This window comes from Procambarus clarkii, chromosome 81, assembly GCF_040958095.1.
Source record: "Procambarus clarkii isolate CNS0578487 chromosome 81, FALCON_Pclarkii_2.0, whole genome shotgun sequence".
Classification (NCBI taxonomy): Eukaryota; Metazoa; Arthropoda; class Malacostraca; order Decapoda; family Cambaridae; genus Procambarus; species Procambarus clarkii.
The window spans coordinates 17,538,843-17,559,751 of record NC_091230.1 but is presented as its reverse complement, the minus strand read 5'-3'; the positions used below and the strand labels follow the sequence as shown (position 1 = coordinate 17,559,751).

The 20,909-nt window shown below is 38.4% G+C and overlaps 2 protein-coding genes across 7 annotated transcripts in view; one reads left to right on the top strand and one right to left on the bottom strand.

Annotated features, from left to right (window-relative positions):
- Nucleotides 1–3,330: 3,330 nt before the first annotated feature.
- Cpsf160 (cleavage and polyadenylation specificity factor subunit 1) overlaps nucleotides 3,331–20,909 on the bottom strand; it is a 33,479-nt gene continuing 15,900 nt past the window's right edge. For both annotated transcript variants that reach the window (XM_045766638.2, XM_069315215.1), the window contains exons 15-26: nucleotides 20,672–20,757; nucleotides 19,976–20,103; nucleotides 18,481–18,628; nucleotides 18,184–18,336; nucleotides 10,070–10,255; nucleotides 9,657–9,746; nucleotides 8,690–8,817; nucleotides 7,402–7,585; nucleotides 6,237–6,413; nucleotides 5,779–5,972; nucleotides 4,501–4,688; nucleotides 3,331–3,722 (exon numbers count right to left, since the gene is read on the bottom strand). In XM_045766638.2, coding sequence (XP_045622594.1) covers nucleotides 3,514–3,722; nucleotides 4,501–4,688; nucleotides 5,779–5,972; nucleotides 6,237–6,413; nucleotides 7,402–7,585; nucleotides 8,690–8,817; nucleotides 9,657–9,746; nucleotides 10,070–10,255; nucleotides 18,184–18,336; nucleotides 18,481–18,628; nucleotides 19,976–20,103; nucleotides 20,672–20,757 — 1,871 coding nt within the window. In that variant the 3' untranslated portion in view covers nucleotides 3,331–3,513. The remainder of the gene's footprint in view (nucleotides 3,723–4,500; nucleotides 4,689–5,778; nucleotides 5,973–6,236; nucleotides 6,414–7,401; nucleotides 7,586–8,689; nucleotides 8,818–9,656; nucleotides 9,747–10,069; nucleotides 10,256–18,183; nucleotides 18,337–18,480; nucleotides 18,629–19,975; nucleotides 20,104–20,671; nucleotides 20,758–20,909) is intronic.
- On the top strand, nucleotides 10,541–16,534 carry LOC123773137 (uncharacterized). 5 transcript variants are annotated; one of them, XM_045766642.2, is made up of 5 exons: nucleotides 10,541–10,640; nucleotides 10,919–11,119; nucleotides 13,768–13,907; nucleotides 14,714–14,841; nucleotides 15,479–16,534. In XM_045766642.2, exons 3-5 carry the CDS (start codon nucleotides 13,772–13,774, stop codon nucleotides 16,055–16,057), a joined length of 843 nt encoding a protein of 280 aa, XP_045622598.2. In that variant the 5' UTR covers nucleotides 10,541–10,640; nucleotides 10,919–11,119; nucleotides 13,768–13,771; the 3' UTR covers nucleotides 16,058–16,534. The 5 variants fall into 5 exon arrangements, with proteins under 5 accessions (XP_045622598.2, XP_045622601.2, XP_045622599.2 ...); XM_045766643.2 differs by lacking the exon at nucleotides 10,541–10,640 and adding an exon at nucleotides 11,549–11,685 and having other exon boundaries at nucleotides 10,647–11,119; XM_045766645.2 differs by lacking the exon at nucleotides 10,919–11,119 and having other exon boundaries at nucleotides 10,557–10,640.

The window sequence follows — 20,909 nt, the reverse complement described above, 5'->3', positions numbered from 1 at the left end:
CCCTGTTACCTAGCAGTAAATAGGTACCTGGGTGTTAGTCAGCTGTCACGGGCTGCTTCCTGGGGGTGGAGGCCTGGTCGAAGACCGGGCCGCGGGGACACTTAACCCTGAAATCATCTGAAGATAAGAGAACCCATGTATGAAATCGATTGCTTTCATCACGTTCCTCTAGCTACTATTCATTCTCCCTCACTACTACTCTGGCACTGAAGTTATTTATGCTGGCTCATTCAGGCAATTCCAGCTGTCTTCCCGTGCTCTTCACGAGTGCATTTATTTATATACAAGAAGGTACATTGGGTTCGTGAGAATACATAGCATGGTATTTACAATCTTGTAAAGCAACTAGTACGCGTAGCGTTTCGGGCAGGTCCTTAATCTAACAGATAATTTTAAGTAAGTAAATTCTAGCGGAATTAATAAAATGATGAAGAATAACAGCACCAGTGTCAGTGTTTGTCCCGGTTTACTCATCTAATTCTCCTGAATATTTTGTATGTCGTGATCATATCTCGTTAATGTTTGTATTCCAATAAAATGATTTAGTTTTTTAGTGTCTCATAACTCATTACTTACAACTCTGAGATAAGTAGCATTCAATCTCCAGATTCGTTTATATGTATACTTATATAGACCCACAGAATGCATGTACAGTAGAGTCTAATGTACTTGTGTGCATGCATGTATTACTCGTGTGTTGTGATTAGGAGCATAGTAATTACATTACATAACTCCCACAAGATAATGTCTGCCCACGTATGAATAAACGACAGATTAGGGCACGTGTAAAAATACCCAGTGCGGTTAACCAGCATGACGGTCAAAGGGCGTTACCGGACACGGAAGGAACCGAATTATATCCGGTCGGAAGAGAGTCAAGGACACACAACGTACGTACGAGGAGACACGCTCACACACCCAAACGTGAGCGTCATTAATAAAACCAAAAACGTGTAATGCGGAATTTATCGTTTTAACCACAAGTAGAGATCGGGTGACACTTTCCCCAGCCGTGACCCTCTGGGCGCCACCCAGGGCCACGAATAAGGATTTTGCCAGTGTTGCTTTTATTATCTCGCTATTACTATTTTCAAACGTATTACTGTAATATATAAAGTGGCATCGTTAATAGATTATTTTTATTTTCATTATTATCCTCATTGGCTTCGCCCCATCACATATTAAGTGTCACTTTGTTTATACTTCCAGTACTCGCCTCGACAGCCAGTGGGATCACTAGGCAGTATCTGCCCCCCCCCCCTTCCCGCCCTCATGTTGTCAGACCATTCCCAGTCCCCTAAACTACGCTAGCATCATGGGCCGCATATTGTATATATGTTGCTTCTCTAGTATTAGCCGTATTGTTCAATTTAGATAGATCGCCACCATTTATAATGTTATATAATCCCCTGAACATAAGTCAGTTCTCGGCAACACAAAAACGTTTGCAAATGACATCTGCGCAAACGTTTTTGTGTATCTGGTATGAAACTGGAGGCCCAGCTTGATATACCCTGTTCCCTGTTTCATAGAGACTGTTCCAGTACCCTCCCCAAAGACCATGCCCTGGAGGCCCAGCTTGATACACCCTCCCCAAAGACCATGCCCTGGAGGCCCAGCTTGATACACCCTCCCCAAAGACCCTGCCCTGGAGGCCCAGCTTGATACACCCTCCCCAAAGACCATGCCCTGGAGGCCCAGCTTGATACACCCTCCCCAAAGACCATGCCCTGGAGGCCCAGCTTGATACACCCTCCCCAAAGACCCTGCCCTGGAGGCCCAGCTTGATACACCCTCCCCAAAGACCCTGTCCTGGAGGCCCAGCTTGATACACCCTCCCCAAAGACCCTGTCCTGGAGGCCCAGCTTGATACACCCTCCCCAAAGACCCTGTCCTGGAGGCCCAGCTTGATACACCCTCCCCAAAGACCCTGTCCTGGAGGCCCAGCTTGATACACCCTCCCCAAAGACCCTGTCCTGGAGGCCCAGCTTGATACACCCTCCCCAAACACCATGCCTTGGAGGTCAAGCATAACATAGCCTCCCCAAGAAAAATACCCTGAATACATAGTTTGACATACCCTTCCCAGGAACAATACCCCTAGAGTGCGAGCCTGATAATATCCTCACCAAAAGCCATGCCCTAGGGGTTTAGTTTACACTATTTTTCCAATACTAGAAATTTTGGCATTTGGGAAGAAAACGGCACCTTCCTCTAATACTGACTGCACATGAACCTGAACTTGCTCATGTATTGGCGGTGGGGAATGTTCCTGACAGTGCCTAGCTGCTTGTGTACTAGTGGTGAGAAGTGTTTTTGATTGCCTGTTTATATATTGGTGGCACGGGCTATTCTTGATATTGCTTGGCTCCTTATGAACTGGTGGTAGAGACTGTTCCAGTGTTGGGCTGCTTGTCTACTGGTAGTAGAGACTGTTCCAGTGATTGGCTGCTTGTGTACTGGTGGTAGAGACTGTTCCAGTGTTGGGCTCCTTGTGTACTGGTGGTAGAGACTGTTCCAGTGTTGGGCTCCTTGTATACTGGTGGTAGAGACTGTTCCAGTGTTGGGCTCCTTGTATACTGGAAGCTTAATGGTTTTCTCATTAAAATATTCATAATTTATGTCAATGAAGTCTTTGCATGACTAAAATTAGTTTTATCTGTCAAAGAAGACTAAAAATGCATATTTTACTAGGAATCTTAACCTAAACTCTTGACACCTTATAAGCATTTTAATGGCCTTTTCACTTATATGCATTACTGGTGGATAGGGGGTAGAGTAGGCTCATACTGGCCTCTTTGGCTGCCACTACACAAGACCAAAATCTTCTCACATAAGTATTAAAGCAAAAATATCAATCGCAATGAAGCTCTTGCTTTCTATACATGGGTGCTGTCATGAAATATTTCTGTCCTGGGTTCCATGACTAAGCAATTTGTAGGCTCTTCGGTTTGCATTGCCACACTGTGGCACCGGAAAAGATAGCTGGCAGCTTTTTGGTCTCTTGTTGTTTAGATGAGGCTAGAATCCACATCCTTGGGAAAACTTTTGGCACTTTTAACTCGGGCACCAAAAGTGTCAGAGGCAACGGGAACAAAACTGTACCGATAATCTGTACTTATGGACTTTTGGCCATATTATTTAGAAAACTGAATATTTTCAGAAACAATATAAAACACAGAGGAACATGGGTTCCTCTGTATTTATAAGGAACCCAAGGGAACATGTTTTTTTTTCAGGTACCTGTCGTTGATCAATTTTCCTACTCCAGCAGCCTGTCCTGTCTCCAATAAAAGCAGCTTTATGTAATGGATACAGACACAATATTACTAAACAATGGTGATGATTTTATGTATATCGTATGAAAGGAGTGCTCCACTATGAATTTAAAGTTATATTACAATTAATATTTGGGTCCCTCTGAACTTTCCTGTACAGTTTGTGAACACTTTCAAGATGTAAGCTATTACACATGATGAAAAAATATATTTCAATTCAGCAGTATACAATAAATTAAAAATGAGCAGTCATCCGATCAATCTCCATCAAGTCTTCAATTATATCATCAACTTTTGCACCAATCTTCTTTGCAATCTCAACCTTCTCTGGAGCAGGCAAGTGAAGAAACGACCAGATGAGCTCAGCATCCAAAACAGAACGGGACGGATTGGTGTTGAGCTTATAACGACTTTGGAATGTGCGACAAGCTTTTGGATTTAACCCTGAAAAAAATAAATAAATAGATTCGGTTAAATTGCATTAGATCAATCAAGAAAGGTATGACAAATCTCCAATCCTTGTAAATCTGACAATACACAATTGTATGAAAATTGTAAAAGAAATAATGCTCTCCTCTCTTTAAATTACTCCCCAATTCTTTTCCAAGCTTGCTCTTTACTCACTCTGTTTCTCCCCCCCCCCCACTTTAAGTTTTTGCTTTTTCTCTATCAATCCCAAAATTATCATCTGAAGATATCCCTTCTTTTCTCCATCTTTTCAATCTTTCTCCCCAAGTTCCCTTTCCATTTTTACTCCACTCTCCTCCTCCTCTCTCTTACTATCCAAACCCTCTTACTTGCAAAACGTGTAGTACTTTATGTACAATTAAAAGTATCTATGCTGTGTGTATTTTTAAATTACTTAAGTGTGCCATGCCCCTCAAACCTACTTATTAGAAGATGACAACAAAAAAAATTCCACCAACAAATGGAAGATTAAATGGTTTAGAATACTGTACCTGAATAATAGATGTGTAACTCTTAAATTCGATTAAAGTTTTTAATGTTTATTCTTTTGAACTGTATATATTAAACTCATTATTTTCATCTTATAAGAAGAGGAGTGAGTGAAATACCCCTCCTGAGTGCTACCCCAGCAGAGCCCCTTTTACTTATCTAGATGATAAAAATAGGCATGAAAACATCACACGATACCCAAATGCATCGAGTGTATTATAATTTCTCTTCCATTCATATTATCATATACCGTAATCCATCTTACCAGCAATATGAGGGAGGTGTTGAACCAACAGGTTATACACCATAGAAAATCTTCGATAGGTCTTCTCACTAACTGGTAAAATGTAGCCGACTGAACCATCTAGTGTAGCCATCATAGTGATGTGTCGTCGTTCAACATTCTGACCAGCTCGACGGTCACTAGATACATCTCCGACTCTGCACCTAATTCTGAAACAATTATAGCCACTCAAATTAAGGAGTGTCAGCAACTACATGACTAAAGTACTGCAGTTCTAGAACCCAGAATCATTCCACAATTATACACTGCTGTGGACAATTTGCTGTTTACCTTTCATTCTCTCATGCTGTGTAGTTTGAGACATTTTAAATGGGCAAGTAGCATTTAAAATGTTTAGCCATCATCATCTCTGCTACTCCCCTGTCTTCTCAAGGAGGTTTCCTCCTTACCCCTTTTAAGTGGTAAGCATTGATTATAATTCTTTAACTCCCTTTTTATTTCCAAAAAGATGTACCTTTTAATCAATTTATTTCAGAAGCTCAACTTTCACATATGCATTTATTGTCACATCAAATAAATACACCAATGATTAGAACCAAATTATCATACAAAAAGCTTCTGCACAACTGCAGAAGAATTAATATATATATACTGTATTTAAATCGTATTACGAGAGCACAGTGTACTGATGCCTCATTCCTGGTAGCTCTACTCCAATGGCGAGTCTATGACCATAGTTTCCATGCAGCATTATCTAAACATGACCCTCCTTGCCCCATATTGTCAAGTCTTTGGTTTACTTAGGCCAACTAATGGGATGGATTTAAGCATATTAGGCTGGCATTCATGTTGGTAATACATGTCTAAATGCTTTTGGGGTGTAAATGATAAGCGCATGTTTGTAACCACCAAATATAAGTGTTACCACCAGTCACAGCCCAGTTGATCAGGCATTCTTTGGATTCAAAAGACATCATCATGAGAGGTCAGCTTGTTATGCCCCTTATGTTTAGAAGGAGAATGTTGAAGTCTTGGGCCCTTGATGCTGATAAAATTGTCCAATATGACATAAAAGAAATTTTTGAGAGATTCCTGCTGTGTTGGAGCAGAATGTCAGTCTGCCCTGACAGAGCATAATCCTAATCATAGAACCAGCACCACCCTGTCTTAGGAAGTAACCGAGATGAAAAGCACATGAGAAATTCATACAAACTTTACAAAACCTGTTATTTACTTTAACCAAACATCGTAAGTTGTGCACATTAAGTTAAGGTCAAGCTCTTTTGTGAGTGTCCCTACCTGAAGAAGCAGTTTACATGAGAACCCAAATGAAAGTCTCCCTTCCTTATAAGGCGTGTTCCACCGGCACTCTCATGTGATTCTGGATTGTATGTGAACACCACTAAATTTCTGTCAGCATCACTGGCTATGAAGGCCAGGGTAGTGTTATCCACAAGATACTGAATACCATAGATTTGGAGAGGTTTCAAGTCCTGCAGGAGAAATAATATTTTAAATTGACTCCTCATTTAATACATTTATAGTATTACATATACTTACAAATTACAAAATTAAAAGTTAATTTGTGAAGAAAAAGAAGTTGTATCGTATTTCAGGAAATTTAACGAGACAAAAATTGCTAGAAAAATTCTAGTTATCAATTCATTTTAGAATTTACAGTACAGATAAATATAAAATGTCATTATTTGTTTAGTTTTCTAAATAAAAAACTTTGAACTTCAAATTATTAATGTTACCCGGGAAACCAGAGAGAGTGTTCTGTTCTCTTCTTGAAACCGCAGCACAAGAATGGATTTGCAGATGTCAGCAGCAAGAATGAGGCTCTTGATGCAGGTTAACTGGTGCACATATATCTGGGTATCTATGAACGCTATGCCCACCAAATCTGTGTTCTTCAACTGCCATATATAGACCTGAAAAAGCAACAAAAATATATATACAGTATGTGCTTTAAAATAATAGGAAAATATACTTTAAATATAACAAGCTTTTTTTTTATTACACTACACAGAATCAGTTGCTTTCATGTTCAGGTTTGGTTCTGATGGCTAATGTTAGTGCTTCCTCTAGAGCAACATTGAACTGGGAAGTTTGCATGTTGGACTGAATGTATCAAGCTCCAGCCTGGTGGCAGTTGGCAAAAGAATGTAAGTGGGCTAAATGGTAGTTGCCCTAAGCTCTCATTGGAGGTCACTGTGTGATACTGGTGGTTGTAGCACTCAGTGTTAAGAAAAGACCTATGCAGTCATTTTCAGCTGAACTGATTTTTCTCCAGTGACTCCCTAAAACATTAACATCCTGCAGACACAATCTGAAAAGTTTCATGTGGAGCTGATGCAGTATATCATTCAGCCTGGTTGTGCATTATCCTTTCCAAGAACACAGCTGATCATACTTTAGGGAATAGGGGTAATAATCATCTCTGAAGTCCAATTTTCATCTAACTCAAAGACTAAAATAAAATGCTCATCCTAGTTCACCTGTTCATTTACCTGAATATTTTTGTCCTAACACTCAACAAGTAATACAGCTGACACCACTTACCTTTTATAGTCTCTGATAGCAGATAAGTAGAAAAATATGTGCAAGGAGCGAGTTTGTGAAATGACAGTAAACTATGCCGACAAGAAGAATGAACATAGTGTGGGCCACACCTTGCTCAGTGCAGCAGTATTTGAAGAGTTCTTGTAAACACTTGACAAGTGCAAAAAGACTCACTTTGGGAAATGACAAAGTGAAACAAATTCTTCCTTTTTATTTATTTAGTAAATAAACAGATAAGTGTTGAGAAACAGCAATTTCCTAACTTCTTGGCACTCTTCAACATATTATTACCCTCCTACTTAATGTTACTAAATCTATTATTCTTTAAAGCTTGCACTAACTTTCCTTTCGCCTAACCTTCTGTCCGATGGCTGTCACAAGGAGTCCTCGACAGTGGGCTATGGCTGTGATTGGTCCCTTCTGTTCTCCTTCATACAACATTTTGAGACGGTTTTTGGTGAGTGGCTGACCTGGCTCAGGCACTACGTCAATAACATCAAAGATCAGGATACGTCCACGGCAAGTAATATCTTCACCAAAACTGAAAATTTAATGTGTAATCAAAATTTACTGAAAATTAAGTTATCACATGATAGAAATATATGAAATACAGGAAGGAAAAGCACAAATTAAAATTTCCATCTGGACAGATTAATTATAATAGAGATTATATGTGGAAAGAAAGACAGAATCAGAGATAATTTTGATAAGGATATTTTCATAATAACGCCATACAGCATTCCAGAAACCATTAAGTTTGTGCACTGCACGAGTGTAAGGTTTTAAACTATATATGATCCTCAAGAATTACTAAAGCATATAACATTGTGACAACATAAGCCAATAGAACAAGAATCAACTAACACTGCACATCTGCAAGAAATGAAGGAAGATGAATTCAAGTAAAAAATCCGGTAATGTTAATATTGTTGCTCAAAGGTTCAAAGGTTTGCCACCAGTCTAGTACCCGAACTGAAGGGGTATGAGCTACGAGAAGAGACTACGGGAATTAAACCTCACATCACTAGGAGACAGAAGAGTTAGAGGGAACATGATCACCACATACAAGATTCTCAGAGCAATTGATAGGGTAGATAAAGACAGACTATTTAACACAAGGGGCACACTCACTAGGGGACACAGGTGGAAATTGAGTGCCCAAATGATCCAAAGAGATGTTAGAAAGAATTTTTTCAGTGTCAGAATAGTAGACAAATGCATTAGGAAGTGATGTGGTGGAGGCTGACTCTATACACAGCTTCAAGTGTAGATATGGCTCAGGAACCTGTACACCAGTTGATTGATGGTTGAGAGGCGGGATCAAAAAGCCAGAGCTCAACCCCCGCAAGCACAACTAGGTAAGTACACCTGTGTCTTCCTCAGCACACGCTGACCCAGCAAGTAGGCCTGAAGATACCCTATGGTACTGTGCTGTATGTCTAACTGCACAAGCCATATCCAAAGAAAGGTGCATTCTTACTTGCAGCAGCAGCTTAACACAAGAGCTCAACAAACTTTCCCATTCTATTTTGGCTAAAAAAAAAAAAAAAAAAAAAAAAAAAAAAAAAAAAAAAAAATATTTTTCAAATATACCTATGTCAAGGTAGATCAAAATCATTAGTTTATACAGAACTCTAAAACTCACCAGTATGTTGTGCCAAGAGCAAGGTAGCCCCTGAGACCTGATCTGTCTCCCTCATAAGCCAGGATAACATTCTTGAAGCAAGTAATGTGTTCCCAAGGTTCCAAGTAGTAGTCCGTGTTGGGGATCATCTACATCAAACAAAATGTTCATTAAAGTCAATCTAACAACAAAACAAATTGCACTGAAAAGGAGATTTTAACCATTAAGATAAATATAATTACAAATTTAAGGTCAATAAATCTAAATTTCTGAAAATGTCCCGAGCAAGAAATTTACTGGGTATACAGTATTTATATTTCTTTCTCCGAGGCTGTCTTTCAGCAGCAGCGGCCACACGTGGGATCTTCTCTATAGGCATTTTATAAAATTGGTTGTGTCGGAGGACAGGCAGCCAGTTTATACATACATTACATGTTAGGCTTATATCAAGGTCCCCTCCAGGGTCGAATTACTTACCCTCCCCAGGATGCCAACCCACAACAAGCCAACTAACTCCTGGGTACCTATTTATGGCCAGGTGGACAGGGGCATTAAGCGATAAGAAACACGCCCATCCATATCGGTCCCACCTGGAATTTGAACCCAGAATTCTCGATTGTGAGTCAAGAACAAACTAACGAAAACACACCCAACAGCTGAAGGCATTTATGAGCCAAGTCCAGTGGAGGTGGCTGGGCATTTGATCGGGTGGTGGCCTAGACAGTGTGTGGACCCCAGCCAATTAGAAGACTCCATACTAGTAAGAGTAGGAGAGTACAAGTGCACTTGTACCAAGATGCACAAGCCAATGTGAAAATACAGTAGATAAAAAGACCCAATATAGTTTAAGATATTAAGATATGGGGAGATATTAATTTAAATGGCTAATTTTGCAATCAAGGCAATCGAAGTGGTAAATAAACACTGTTTTGATAAACAACAAAATTGAAAATTTAGACAGCATTTTCAATATGCAATAAATACTTACCTGCCAGTTCACAGGAGAAAAAAGCTGGATGGAGAATGTGGGCGCCTGCACCTGTATGAATCGCTCATCTCTCTCCTCGATCACTTCTTCCTGATAACGTTTAGAGCGTACTTAGTATATTTTGATTAAAAATTATAATATTCTTTCAAATATCCATAAATAATGGGAGAACACTATTGGGATCTAGTAAAATATTAACAATAGATAAGAGAATATTCAACAGACTGGTTGAAAGCCACTGGATATGTCAAAATCAGGTTTCTTGGTAACATGAAAAGTTTCTTTCCCAGAAAGACACTCTGGTACTTCCAAATGCAAGACTATTAGACATCTTTCTTGGCACAGTATTTACCTAAGTGTACTGTTCATGAAGTGTAATAAATAGATGAAAAACAGGACTCATCAGCTCTTACCTTATCATCTCCATTAAACTTCCAGATCTTGAGGGTTGGTTCTGAGCTTGAAGTGACAACACAGTAAGTTTTGGTTTCTAAATGATGTACAATAAAATGAGGAGTACATCTTAAAGGCACCTTGCGCACTGGCCAGGGAGCATCATAGGACAGGATTGTGGGTAGCAAACAGATTCTCAGAGATTCCTGGAAGAGATTACATGAGAATAAACTAGGAGATCTTCATAATATTCCCATCAATTTACCTAACAGCCTTACTTGCATTTCCACCTTCTTGTGGTGGAATAGGTTCCTACAGGCAGAAGACTCCTAATGTACTGTACTGTATTTTAAAATCAAGTTTATAATAAGAATATAAGTGTTTTATACTGACATAATTAAAATTACAAGGAAAGAGAGCACAGTATTTGATGAAGTCTGTCCCCAATTAAGAGAAAATGGGGGGTTGAGCTGTGCCAGAACATGCCAAGTATGGTGGAGAGGAGTAAAAATAGATAATCCCCGCACCCAAGAAGCCGTCTTCCCGCTCTCAACACACAACAAAAACAAGTGCACTGCCCACTGGCTTCTGGTGAGCTGCCTTTCCTCTTAAATGTTAAATGTGTCACTCTGCCATCAATAACAAAAAATAGCTTGTCCTGCTGTGGTTATTCAGGAAAATGGTTTCAAGTCTTCCTTATTTAGTTTAAATGTTCATACAGTATTATATGAATATTAAATAAATGTCTAAATAAAACAAATAATAAAGACAATCTGATATACTCCTGTGGAAGTTATTGGTAAGTGAAGATGTGTAAAATGTAACCATTCCCAACACTAAACATTAATATCGGCAATAAATTACACCAGATCACTTCAGCTAAGTGGCAATAAATATCAACCAATAAAACATGTGAAATCATTGTGGATAAACTCGTGAAGATGTGCTGATTACAAGATATACTGTCTGTGATGCTTACAAACAAGCAGTGCTTGTTTTATTCAATACTGTCAGCAACTAAAAGTGGCAGATTGCGTTCATCTGTAGTTCTTCTCATTGCATCTGATCATGTAAGTAATGACTACTTTTGTATTTTACATATATAACAAACAATACATTGCTTTACAGTAAATTAATATAATGACTTTAAAGCACTTCCAAATAATTATTGAGGCTGGTAGCATAACAAATTAACATGCAAAATGTGCCCTGCAAGGTTTTCTGAAACAAAATGAGAGTGGAATTCTTTAGTTAAAAAGTGCCACTGAAGCAACCCTGAGCCACTGTTACTGTAGTATAGCAAGACGACATGCAAGAAGTCTGCAATGGCTGACTTGGGACGGAAGTCTGCAGTTTGTACAGTGGACTGAAAGATAAGATTCCATAGGGCAACCTGTTATTTAGTCAGTCCCAAAGATATTCTGTAGTTGAGTTACCTGGTACTAAGATGGAGTAAGTGGATCAGTGATGGATTATCTTGAATCATGCTGTGTTTTCAGCCCTGCGAGGATGCAGTGGTAAACCAACAAAGCAATAAGGAAATGCCTATTAAGTGAACAAGACACAACTGTGGCCACAACAGCGACATTGCATCATGGATATTCCTTCCTACAAGAAGGGTTAACTTACAAGAACTGTAAATTCACCTCTAATATGAAGGACTTTTTTACTGTGGTTATCAAAACAAATACTGCAGAGAGCCTCTGGATATATGAGAGATAACATGATTGAATTTGCGAGAAATTGTGTAGGAGCCGTGATGAGGGTTTGAACCTATTCGGTGGATGTTCCCACACACACACACACGCTTCAACGACTAGACCATGTTAGTCGCTAGAACCCTTATCACAACTCCTATGGACTTTTTCATTGATGCAGTCATGTTAGTGTGATTACTCTGTGTATTTTGTGTGTGTTAGGTGTGGAGAATGTATATGGAATGTATATGGAGACCAGTACCTTCTCTTCACCCTTGCCTCCCTAGCACTCAAGGCATGTGACTGAGAGTTGCCATGTTTGTAATTAACTGTAGTTCTCTTAAGTATGTAAAACAGGCAACTTGTGAGACATTAAAAGCTAACCAGTGTGTTTCCCTGATCGAACATTCATTATAGTAGTTTATTGTGGTTGCGGCATTCCAAGTGAAAAATGACGAAGAATTACACAGTATACTGTACTCTATATATGTCATGGCAGAATGTTATTCTGTCATCACTATTGCGATCCTGTTCAGTATGATCTTGCCTTATGGAACATCTCGCTCCTCCTCGCAAGGATTCCTTTTTTTTTTATGTTCACTCAAAGCATGATATTTTTAATAATTATGTTATTTTAAGCAATTTTACTAAATATTTTGTCAGGAAACCTCAGCCCTGAGGCTAAAAAACAAAATTTTCAAATAGCCGAATAATGATTTCTACAACACCCCCGCCCCCTCACACACATAAAATACTGATACACGTAATAAACTTTGAAATTAATAGAGAAAAGGGAATTTAGTTTTGAAATCATTAGCCATTAAAAATACAGACAATGCAAAGCGATAGTGGCAGCCAATCACAGCAAGAGTTAAGAACAATGGGTGATGACAGTGCTGGTAGTTGTGACAAGTGGCAAGGTGAGGAAGGAATGAGTTCTTTGCAGTGGATGATTAGTTCACTGATGGTACTTTGTTTACCTTAAATCCTATGACTGTTTATTAACAATACTCATTTCAGATGAGTACAACATTTGGCTCATCAATTCTCAACTTACTCTATTTTGTCAGTACAGTTCTTTATCAAATTCTTACAAGACGTCTCCAAGAACACAAGCCATGTTGGGCCCTGCTGTTGTCCACAATATGAAATGAACTCGTACACCCACTACATTATGCTTCACTACAATTATATAACCTAAAACCAGTATTTTCTATAAATTAACTAAAGCCCAATTACCTGCTTTCTCTGGGCCTACAATAAATGTAAGAGAGGATAATAAAGTTAAACATTATGATAAGAGCAATTTCCCTGGAATACTGTAGAATAGTAATAATATTCCAGAGTAATGTATGTCCACAAACTGGTTTCCGAAGAAGCTACTTCCCAGGCAGCTGGACCCCACTTTTAAAATTGCAATTGAGCTACTAACGTACAATTATTTTATACGGACATCAGTTTTTAATACTGCATGAATCTAGCTATATGCATAGATGTACTGACCAAAAAACTGTATGTTACTTCTTAACACTTTGGCACGCCCGGCGGGGCACCCAAATTGCACCGGAAGGTAGGCTGAGCATTCCTGGTGAGCACACAACCCAATGTTAAACTATTTCACTCACAAAGTTTGTACTTAATAATAAGACTAAGCAAAAATTATTGCATGACAACGTCTGCGTCAACACTCACTCTGTGTGTTTTGGTTTTATGGCGCATAATGCGTCATCGGGATACCAAAATGTTAATGTGCTTTCCAACTGTGATAATATCAAAATTAATAGATAAGCTGAAGTTCATAGTTTAGTTCACTTATTATACACCCCATACCTATCCTTGGGTGTTCATGGAAAATGTTACAGATACAGAAAGGGCTCAAGAAGTGAATCCCACAAGATTAGCAGAACAAACAATATGCAGCTAAAAACAATAATCATCTTCTTTAACTGCAAATTCAACTATAAAAATAAATAAAGATTATACTATACGATAATTATTAAATTATCTTTACAATATTTCAGCATTATGGCCGAGAGCAACCACGAGTCCTCAACAAGAGAATCTAATCTGAAAAAGCTTTTCCGAGGCATCGTGCCACACTGGCCAAGTTGGTCAGCACAGGGAGCTGCAACCCCAATACACCCTGAAGCAGCGGACTCAGGTGAGTAAGTTGTATACTCTACAGACCACTATGCTACTATCAAAAACATACTGTACCAGTATTTGAAATGTCTTTCAGAACTATGTATTTTTTTTATAAATAAGATGTACAGTGCAGCTAATGGCTCATCTTAATTTATAAATGAATAAGCACTTTATATTTATTCATATTTACCACAAATCATGAAATTACAATGCTTGTTTTGTCCATAGGGCTATCCTACTCCCAACACTGCCTCTCACTCCTCCAGCGCACATTAATGACACTATGTAAAAGACACATCGAACACTTAATGTAGGGCATACGTAAATCTATGTATCTATGTATTTACGTATGTAGGTTAGCTTAGCATTTTAAAAGCACCGAATCACCTGTGATTGATTGTTCAATAAACCCTTGAACTATATGTTTAACACATCTCTAACCCTGTTCATGGAGGACAGAAGAAAATGTATATATGCTGGTAAGCATTGTAAATGTGTGGCCACGTTTGTGGTTAAAAAAAAAAAAAAAAAAAAAAAAAAAAAATCCTCTTCCAGCATCTTCGTTCTCCTTCCCTTCAGCGTCCCAACCTGGATACTCTCCCTCCTTTTTCTTGCACTAACTTCTTCAATAGCCTCTTTATTCCACCATTCAAGTTTGTGATTAAAACAATAGTATTTTAAGACACAAAATTAAAAAGTACTTACTAATTTATATTTTTAAACTCAAATAATTGGTTTCTGAACTATTAATATAAAAAGACAAGGAATGGATCACCATGACTTTGAATTTTAATTATTGCATATCTTCTATCTTGTTAACAGAGAATCAGGAAGTGTGCTGCAAAGATGCCTCACATCTCAAGAGGAAATCATCATTACTGAGAGAGAACAATGAATCAGACGATTCAGATTATGAGGAGGTAAAACGACATCTCCACTCATACACTACTGTAGGTTACAAATTTAACATTCATTATAAGTAATACAGTTTAAGTATTTTTATCATAAACTGGCTAAAATCTATGTATTTTCCGAGTACAGTATATTCAGGTAAAGCTGTTATATTTAATGCTGATGTACACTATACAGTAATAATATATTGCTCACATAAACACTTAAATGTGCATCCCACAACATGTATTTAAACAACAGATCAGAAAGTGCAACAACTGCAATCAGGTTGAAATTCCAGGACTCAGGAAAATAGCCTTTAAATACCAAATTGTTGCATGGAAATGGAAATCAAGGTTCTGTAGTTTCCTATATTACATTAAACTTACCATTCACAACAGATACAGTTAGTAATTAAGATTAAGATGGGATAATATTAAGCAGGCGATGAGTCACAATAACGTGGCTAAAGTAAGTTGACCAGACCAAACACTAGAAGGTGAAGGGACGACGATGTTTCAGTCCGTCCTGGACCATTCTCAAGTCGATTGTGAACCATTCTCAAGTCGAGAATGGTCTAGGACGGACCAAAACGTCGTCGTCCCTTCACCTTCTAGTGTGTGGTCTGGTCAACTGATAATATTATATGTTTAAGGCATGTCCTTGAGTTGTAAATTTTTGTATTTCTCTGTACAGACTCTTCCATCATGCAAAAGACAGCGTATTACTGTGGCAGCCATGAGTCGTCTCTTTGCCAAGTTCAGCCTCTATGACAGAGAAACTACTGTCGTGCCACCCACTTCACACAAAGATACTTTAGCATCCAGCTCAGATGGTGAAAAGTCTGCAATTCCAGAGAACACACCTCTTCAAATTCTAAATTCACCCACACACACAACCAACGATACTCCTGAAGGTCACAGCAATAATAATGATGAAGACATTCCAAATATGAACAAAAATTCTTCCGAGATAAAGCAAGTGAAATGTGACACTATTACCAGGGACTCGAGTGAAGCACCAGAATGGAAACGACAGAAGATAGAAGATACCTCACCAGTACATGAAGAAAATGATGAAAACCTTCAGAAGAAACACAACACAAATTCTGAAGAACCTATAAAGACTAACAAACGACAAGCTGATGTAAATAACAGTGATACCGAAGAAAACGAAGAGCACGCATCTAAAGTGAAACGCACCAGGAGGTTAAGGAGAGGACTTAGATTGTGTACAAACATAACTTGCTACATTGAACAGGTTCTCTATAATTAATATCAGCAGATAGTAACTATTATTGACATGAAGGAATACCATATTCAAATGATACATATGTATTTCATATAATATTTTTTCCATGAACCTTGCTTGTTTTCAGGTTACTGTGGCGAGAATATTCATATCTTCTGAAACATTGTAAGGATGGTTGAACTCAAACTTTAAACAAATGAAACACTTTGAGCTGCCAGAAGATATCAGTTTTCAAACTGTGATCATGTATCAGTGCAGTATATCAAAATACTGTATATTAAGGTAATGCTCAGTGAGAACAATAACTTGTTCAGTTTGGAGGACCTTATAAACTAATGTATGTTAATACAAGGCATCCTTAACTTCATCAAACTGAACACTTGTATGTGCATAAATACTTAAGTGTTATTTTTATTATGTAAGTGTATTTACACTATGAAAGCTATGCTTGTAGTATACAGACTTCCCTGTAATGTTTGTCATATAAAATTTTCAAGCTTTTCATGGCTTTGGCATTTACCATACTTCCCACATTCAATTCATTCAATCTATCTACCACTCTGTTTGCAAAGGGGAAATTATGCAAATTTTTTCAACACCTTTATATTTTTAGCTCAATTCTATGGCATCTTGGTCTCCAAGTTGCAGATTGTTTAAAATTCCTCCTTATAAATTTAGTTCATTCCTATCACCAGTTTGTTCATGGTGAACATCATGCCTCATTTCCTTCCTGGTTGATACCTGGTTGATGGAGTTCTGGGCTTCTGTCTACTAGCTTTTGTGTCTGAGCTCCAGAAGACATTCAGTAGTATATCTTTAGACCTTTTTTAATTTACTGATTACCTTTTAGTGATATGAGCACAGTTTATCTGGTGCTTCCCCTTACTCAGTTCTATATACATCAAGAAAACATTTTTTAGCATTTCTCCATCCATGAGTTTAAAAATAATTCTGATGTGCGTCCCGGTAGTTCAGTTGAGTTCGTTCTCAACTCACAATAGAGAATTCCGGGTTCGAATCCCGGGAGGGACAGAAATGGTTAGGCGAGTTTCCTATCACCTAATACCCTGTTCACCTAGCAGTAAGTACCCAGGAGTGAGTCAGCTTGTTGTGGAGGGTTGTATCCTGGGGAAGGGTCAGTAATTCAACCCTGAAGGGGGGGGGGGGGTGGAGGGGGGACCTCAATATAAGCCTAACATGTACTGCATGTATATACTGGCTGCCTGTCCCCCGGCACAATGAATTATTAAAATATATTTTATACACCATTTTCTTTGTGTATTCAATGCTGTATTTTTAATGAACCCTGATCAACACACTTCATCAGGATATTCAGTGTTTCTGGATATCAGGATATACTTATTTACTGATTTTTCTGGATATTACTTAATTACATACTTATTTTTTCTGGATATCAGGATATCCAGGATTCTGAATATCAGGATATCCAAAATATCCAGTTTCTCAAATGTGGTTCCACAAGAGAGAGTGATAAATAGGCTAATTCTAATCATATGCAAATTTATTTTTTAGTCTTTGTTTTGCTTTAATTTTCCTCATTTAACTATTAAAAGAGCAAAGACAGAAATCACCTCCTTTCAGTTGACAGAGAAATCCACATGTTTTTATCTAAAGTATGCCCAGCAATTATTTCAACTGCATAAAGATTGAGAAAAGTTCCTTTAACCTATCTAGTTTCTTATATTGTTCAGTACAAGTTATAGGGTTATATATTGTTTAGTATAAGTTATAAGTTAAAATATACTAAAATACATAGTTAACCATTACTGTATATTCTTAAAATGACCCATTTCTGCTTCTGTGAGAATAAACAGTAATATAGCACTCTTCTCTCTATTAATGTCTTCAGCCTCTTATTCTCTCTGGAGCACCCAAGACATTACTGATGCAGACGCGTCACAATAACGTGGCTGAAGATATGAACAAACCACACATTAGAAAATGAAGACAACAACGTTTCGGTCTGTCCTGGACCATTATCAAGTCACATGACTTGATAATGGTCCAGAATGGACCAAAACATTGCCGTTTCTTCATTTTCTGATGAGTGGTTTGGTCATAATCACTGATACCATATTACTAAAGCACGAAATTAGTGAATAATAAACAACAATATTTTGTTAACTTACCTTACGATTAAAGTACAGAAAGCCATTCTGACAGTTGACATTTCTGAAGGGAGCAAAGCACTTGACAGAACCATCGACACTCATAGGATGGTAACGCAGCTCCCCTCGTACAGTCATGAATATCCAGTGTGGGTATGGGCCACATATAAATACCTGGAATGTAAATATACACCCAGTTGTTCATGTATTCATCCACTTATCAATCAATATTTCACACTTCTTGTAACCTTTACGGCCACGAGGGCACGCCATGATGTCCAAGGTGCTAAGTTACACATCCACCTTACTAGTGCTTACCCCGCTATATACACTAATGCTGCTGAAGGGGCGCAACTTGGACACTCTATCAATCTTCTTCTCTTGCAACCCTTCTTCTTCCATCCTCTTCTTATTCCTGCTAGAGCGTTTCTCACGCAAGATCAAGTTGTGTTCAATTAACCTCATTCTGCCAAATAAACAATGAAAGCAATCTAATGAATATTCACATTAAATGATTTAAAAGCTAATATAAAACTACAGGTAAATCAATATTGATATTCAGGATGGAGTTACATAATTAACATCTTGAGGTTATCTTGAGATGATTTCAGGGCTTTAGTGTCCCCGCGGCCCGGTCCTCGACCAGGCCTCCACCCCCAGGAAGCAGCCCGTGACAGCTGACTAACACCCAGGTACCTATTTACTGCTAGGTAACAGGGGCATAGGGTGAAAGAAACTCTGCCCATTGTTTCTCGCCGGCGCCTGGGATCGAACCCAGGACCACAGGATCACAAGTCCAGCGTGCTGTCCGCTCGGCCCACCGGCTCCTCCGCTCGGCCGACCGATATTACTTAATGTTTGACATTAAGGCAATAATCATTTTAGTAATAACTGGTGACTGCACACAGTACGTTTCAAGCTTCTAAAAAATGTCCTTTATGCTGCCGCTCCCTCAATTTGTGTTACAGTTACAGTCTTGCAAAAACCATGCAAATATAAAAATTTACCAATTGAACTAAAAGATATATGGGAAAAATAGGATAAGATTCTAGATACCTACAAAAGTTGGCTTTTTTCACTCTTTGTTCAGAAAAATACTAAGGATCAAAAGCGGGTACTCACTTGCCCAATCAACATAACTCAAAGTTATCAGTTATCAGGAGAAAGCACTTATATAGCACTTGGAAGGACTGAAGCTAAGGATTTGGGATAGGACCGAGGAAAGGAAGGGTGACCAACCACTTGGATGCTCAGATGGTCAGGGATTGAATGCTAACTTGCAAGAAGCAAGTGCATCAATATCATCCAGTTCAAGCAGTTTGACCAAGAGTACTCATGTGAGTCACAGGCAAGCCCAGGTGTGGAAATATGCCAGTTTCAAAATAGAGAACTAGCTACTGCTTACAGGCAAATTCACACTCATGTAGGGCTGCAAGTACTCATAAATTACAATACTGTACATGTAAACAGTGCACTCAACAAAGTCTATACAATAATAAAGTGGGTGTTTTGATTACTAGTTAGGACAGTTGGGGCTTCCTTCAGCAGTCACTTGCATTATGGAGCTGGACTAATTGATAACAGACTCATTAGAATATTTGTCGTCCTAGCCAGGTGGCTTATTCCCAGATGACCAGCCTGATTATGCTATAACCCATCAAAGTGCAGAGGATCGCTCTACCTTTTGTAGTAACAGCAGCATAATAAAGTACAAAAACACACTGGTAACAAGTTTAATGCAATACTATGATAATGCAATGTGAAATACAAATTTCCATACATAAACAACAACAATACAGAATATTCAACTTACCTAATCTTGAGCTGCATAGGGGTTAAGTTTTCATAAAAAGGAAACACTTCATACATGAGCAAGTCTTCATCAACTCTTGCCAACAGCACTGGCCTCAGGTTCCTGTTACCCATTCCAACCAACAGCACCTGCAAACAATATCAAATTAAAAATGACTGAAATTTTCCAATTTCCCCAAATAACAATCACTCAGTCATTAGACATCGCCACAAGTAATAACAGCAGCACAGTGCCACACTGTGCTATTGTTCAACTAGGTGAACAATTAGGTGAATACACTAGGTGTAATGTAAGGTGAATACACTGTTTTGGAACTGAATCAGGTCTCCATTTTGTAAATCTGTTATACATTCGGTGTCATTAGGGCAAGCCCCTGCTCAAAACTCGAATCCAGGCCAATATCGCTTGTGAGGCATGTGAGGTGAAGAGCGGGAAAGATATCACATCGGAAACCAACACAGCAGACAGACACGGAAGAGAGAAATGGGTGGAACCTACAATCTACCTCACATTGCCTTTTCATTTGGATTTTGGAAGCTTGATGTGTTGGATGATCCAGAGTTAAGCTAGAGAAGCTACTCGCATAAAAATGCCCCTGTAAATTCCTGGTATTGTTAAAATCATTTAAGTACTGTACCATATATTCTTCTCTTAGTTTACCTATAAACTGAACATGTACAAAACCTCAAGACGTACCTCATGGACAACAGGAGGATTATCATAAGCAGTCGGAATCTCAGGCACTGGAATATTTTGGCTGCTGTCAGATAAAACCCTGTGACCTGAAAAATTAGTAATTCATTTATTAGAAAAAGTTCATGTCTTTCTTATACATAGTTAAAAATAAGAAGAAATATTCAGACCTTCACTAATGGGCAGCTGAAAGGACGTCTTCCATTTCATAATAACTTATTTATGCCACATACAGACTCTT

Coding starts and splice junctions, on each gene's coding strand:
- LOC123773137 (XM_045766642.2), top strand. CDS start 13,772: ATGGCCGAGAGCAACCACGAGTCCTCAACAAGAGAATCTAATCTGAAA. Junction 13,908..14,713: donor CCCTGAAGCAGCGGACTCAG/GTGAGTAAGTTG, acceptor TCTTGTTAACAG/AGAATCAGGAAGTGTGCTGC. Junction 14,842..15,478: donor ATCTCCACTCATACACTACT/GTAGGTTACAAA, acceptor TTCTCTGTACAG/ACTCTTCCATCATGCAAAAG.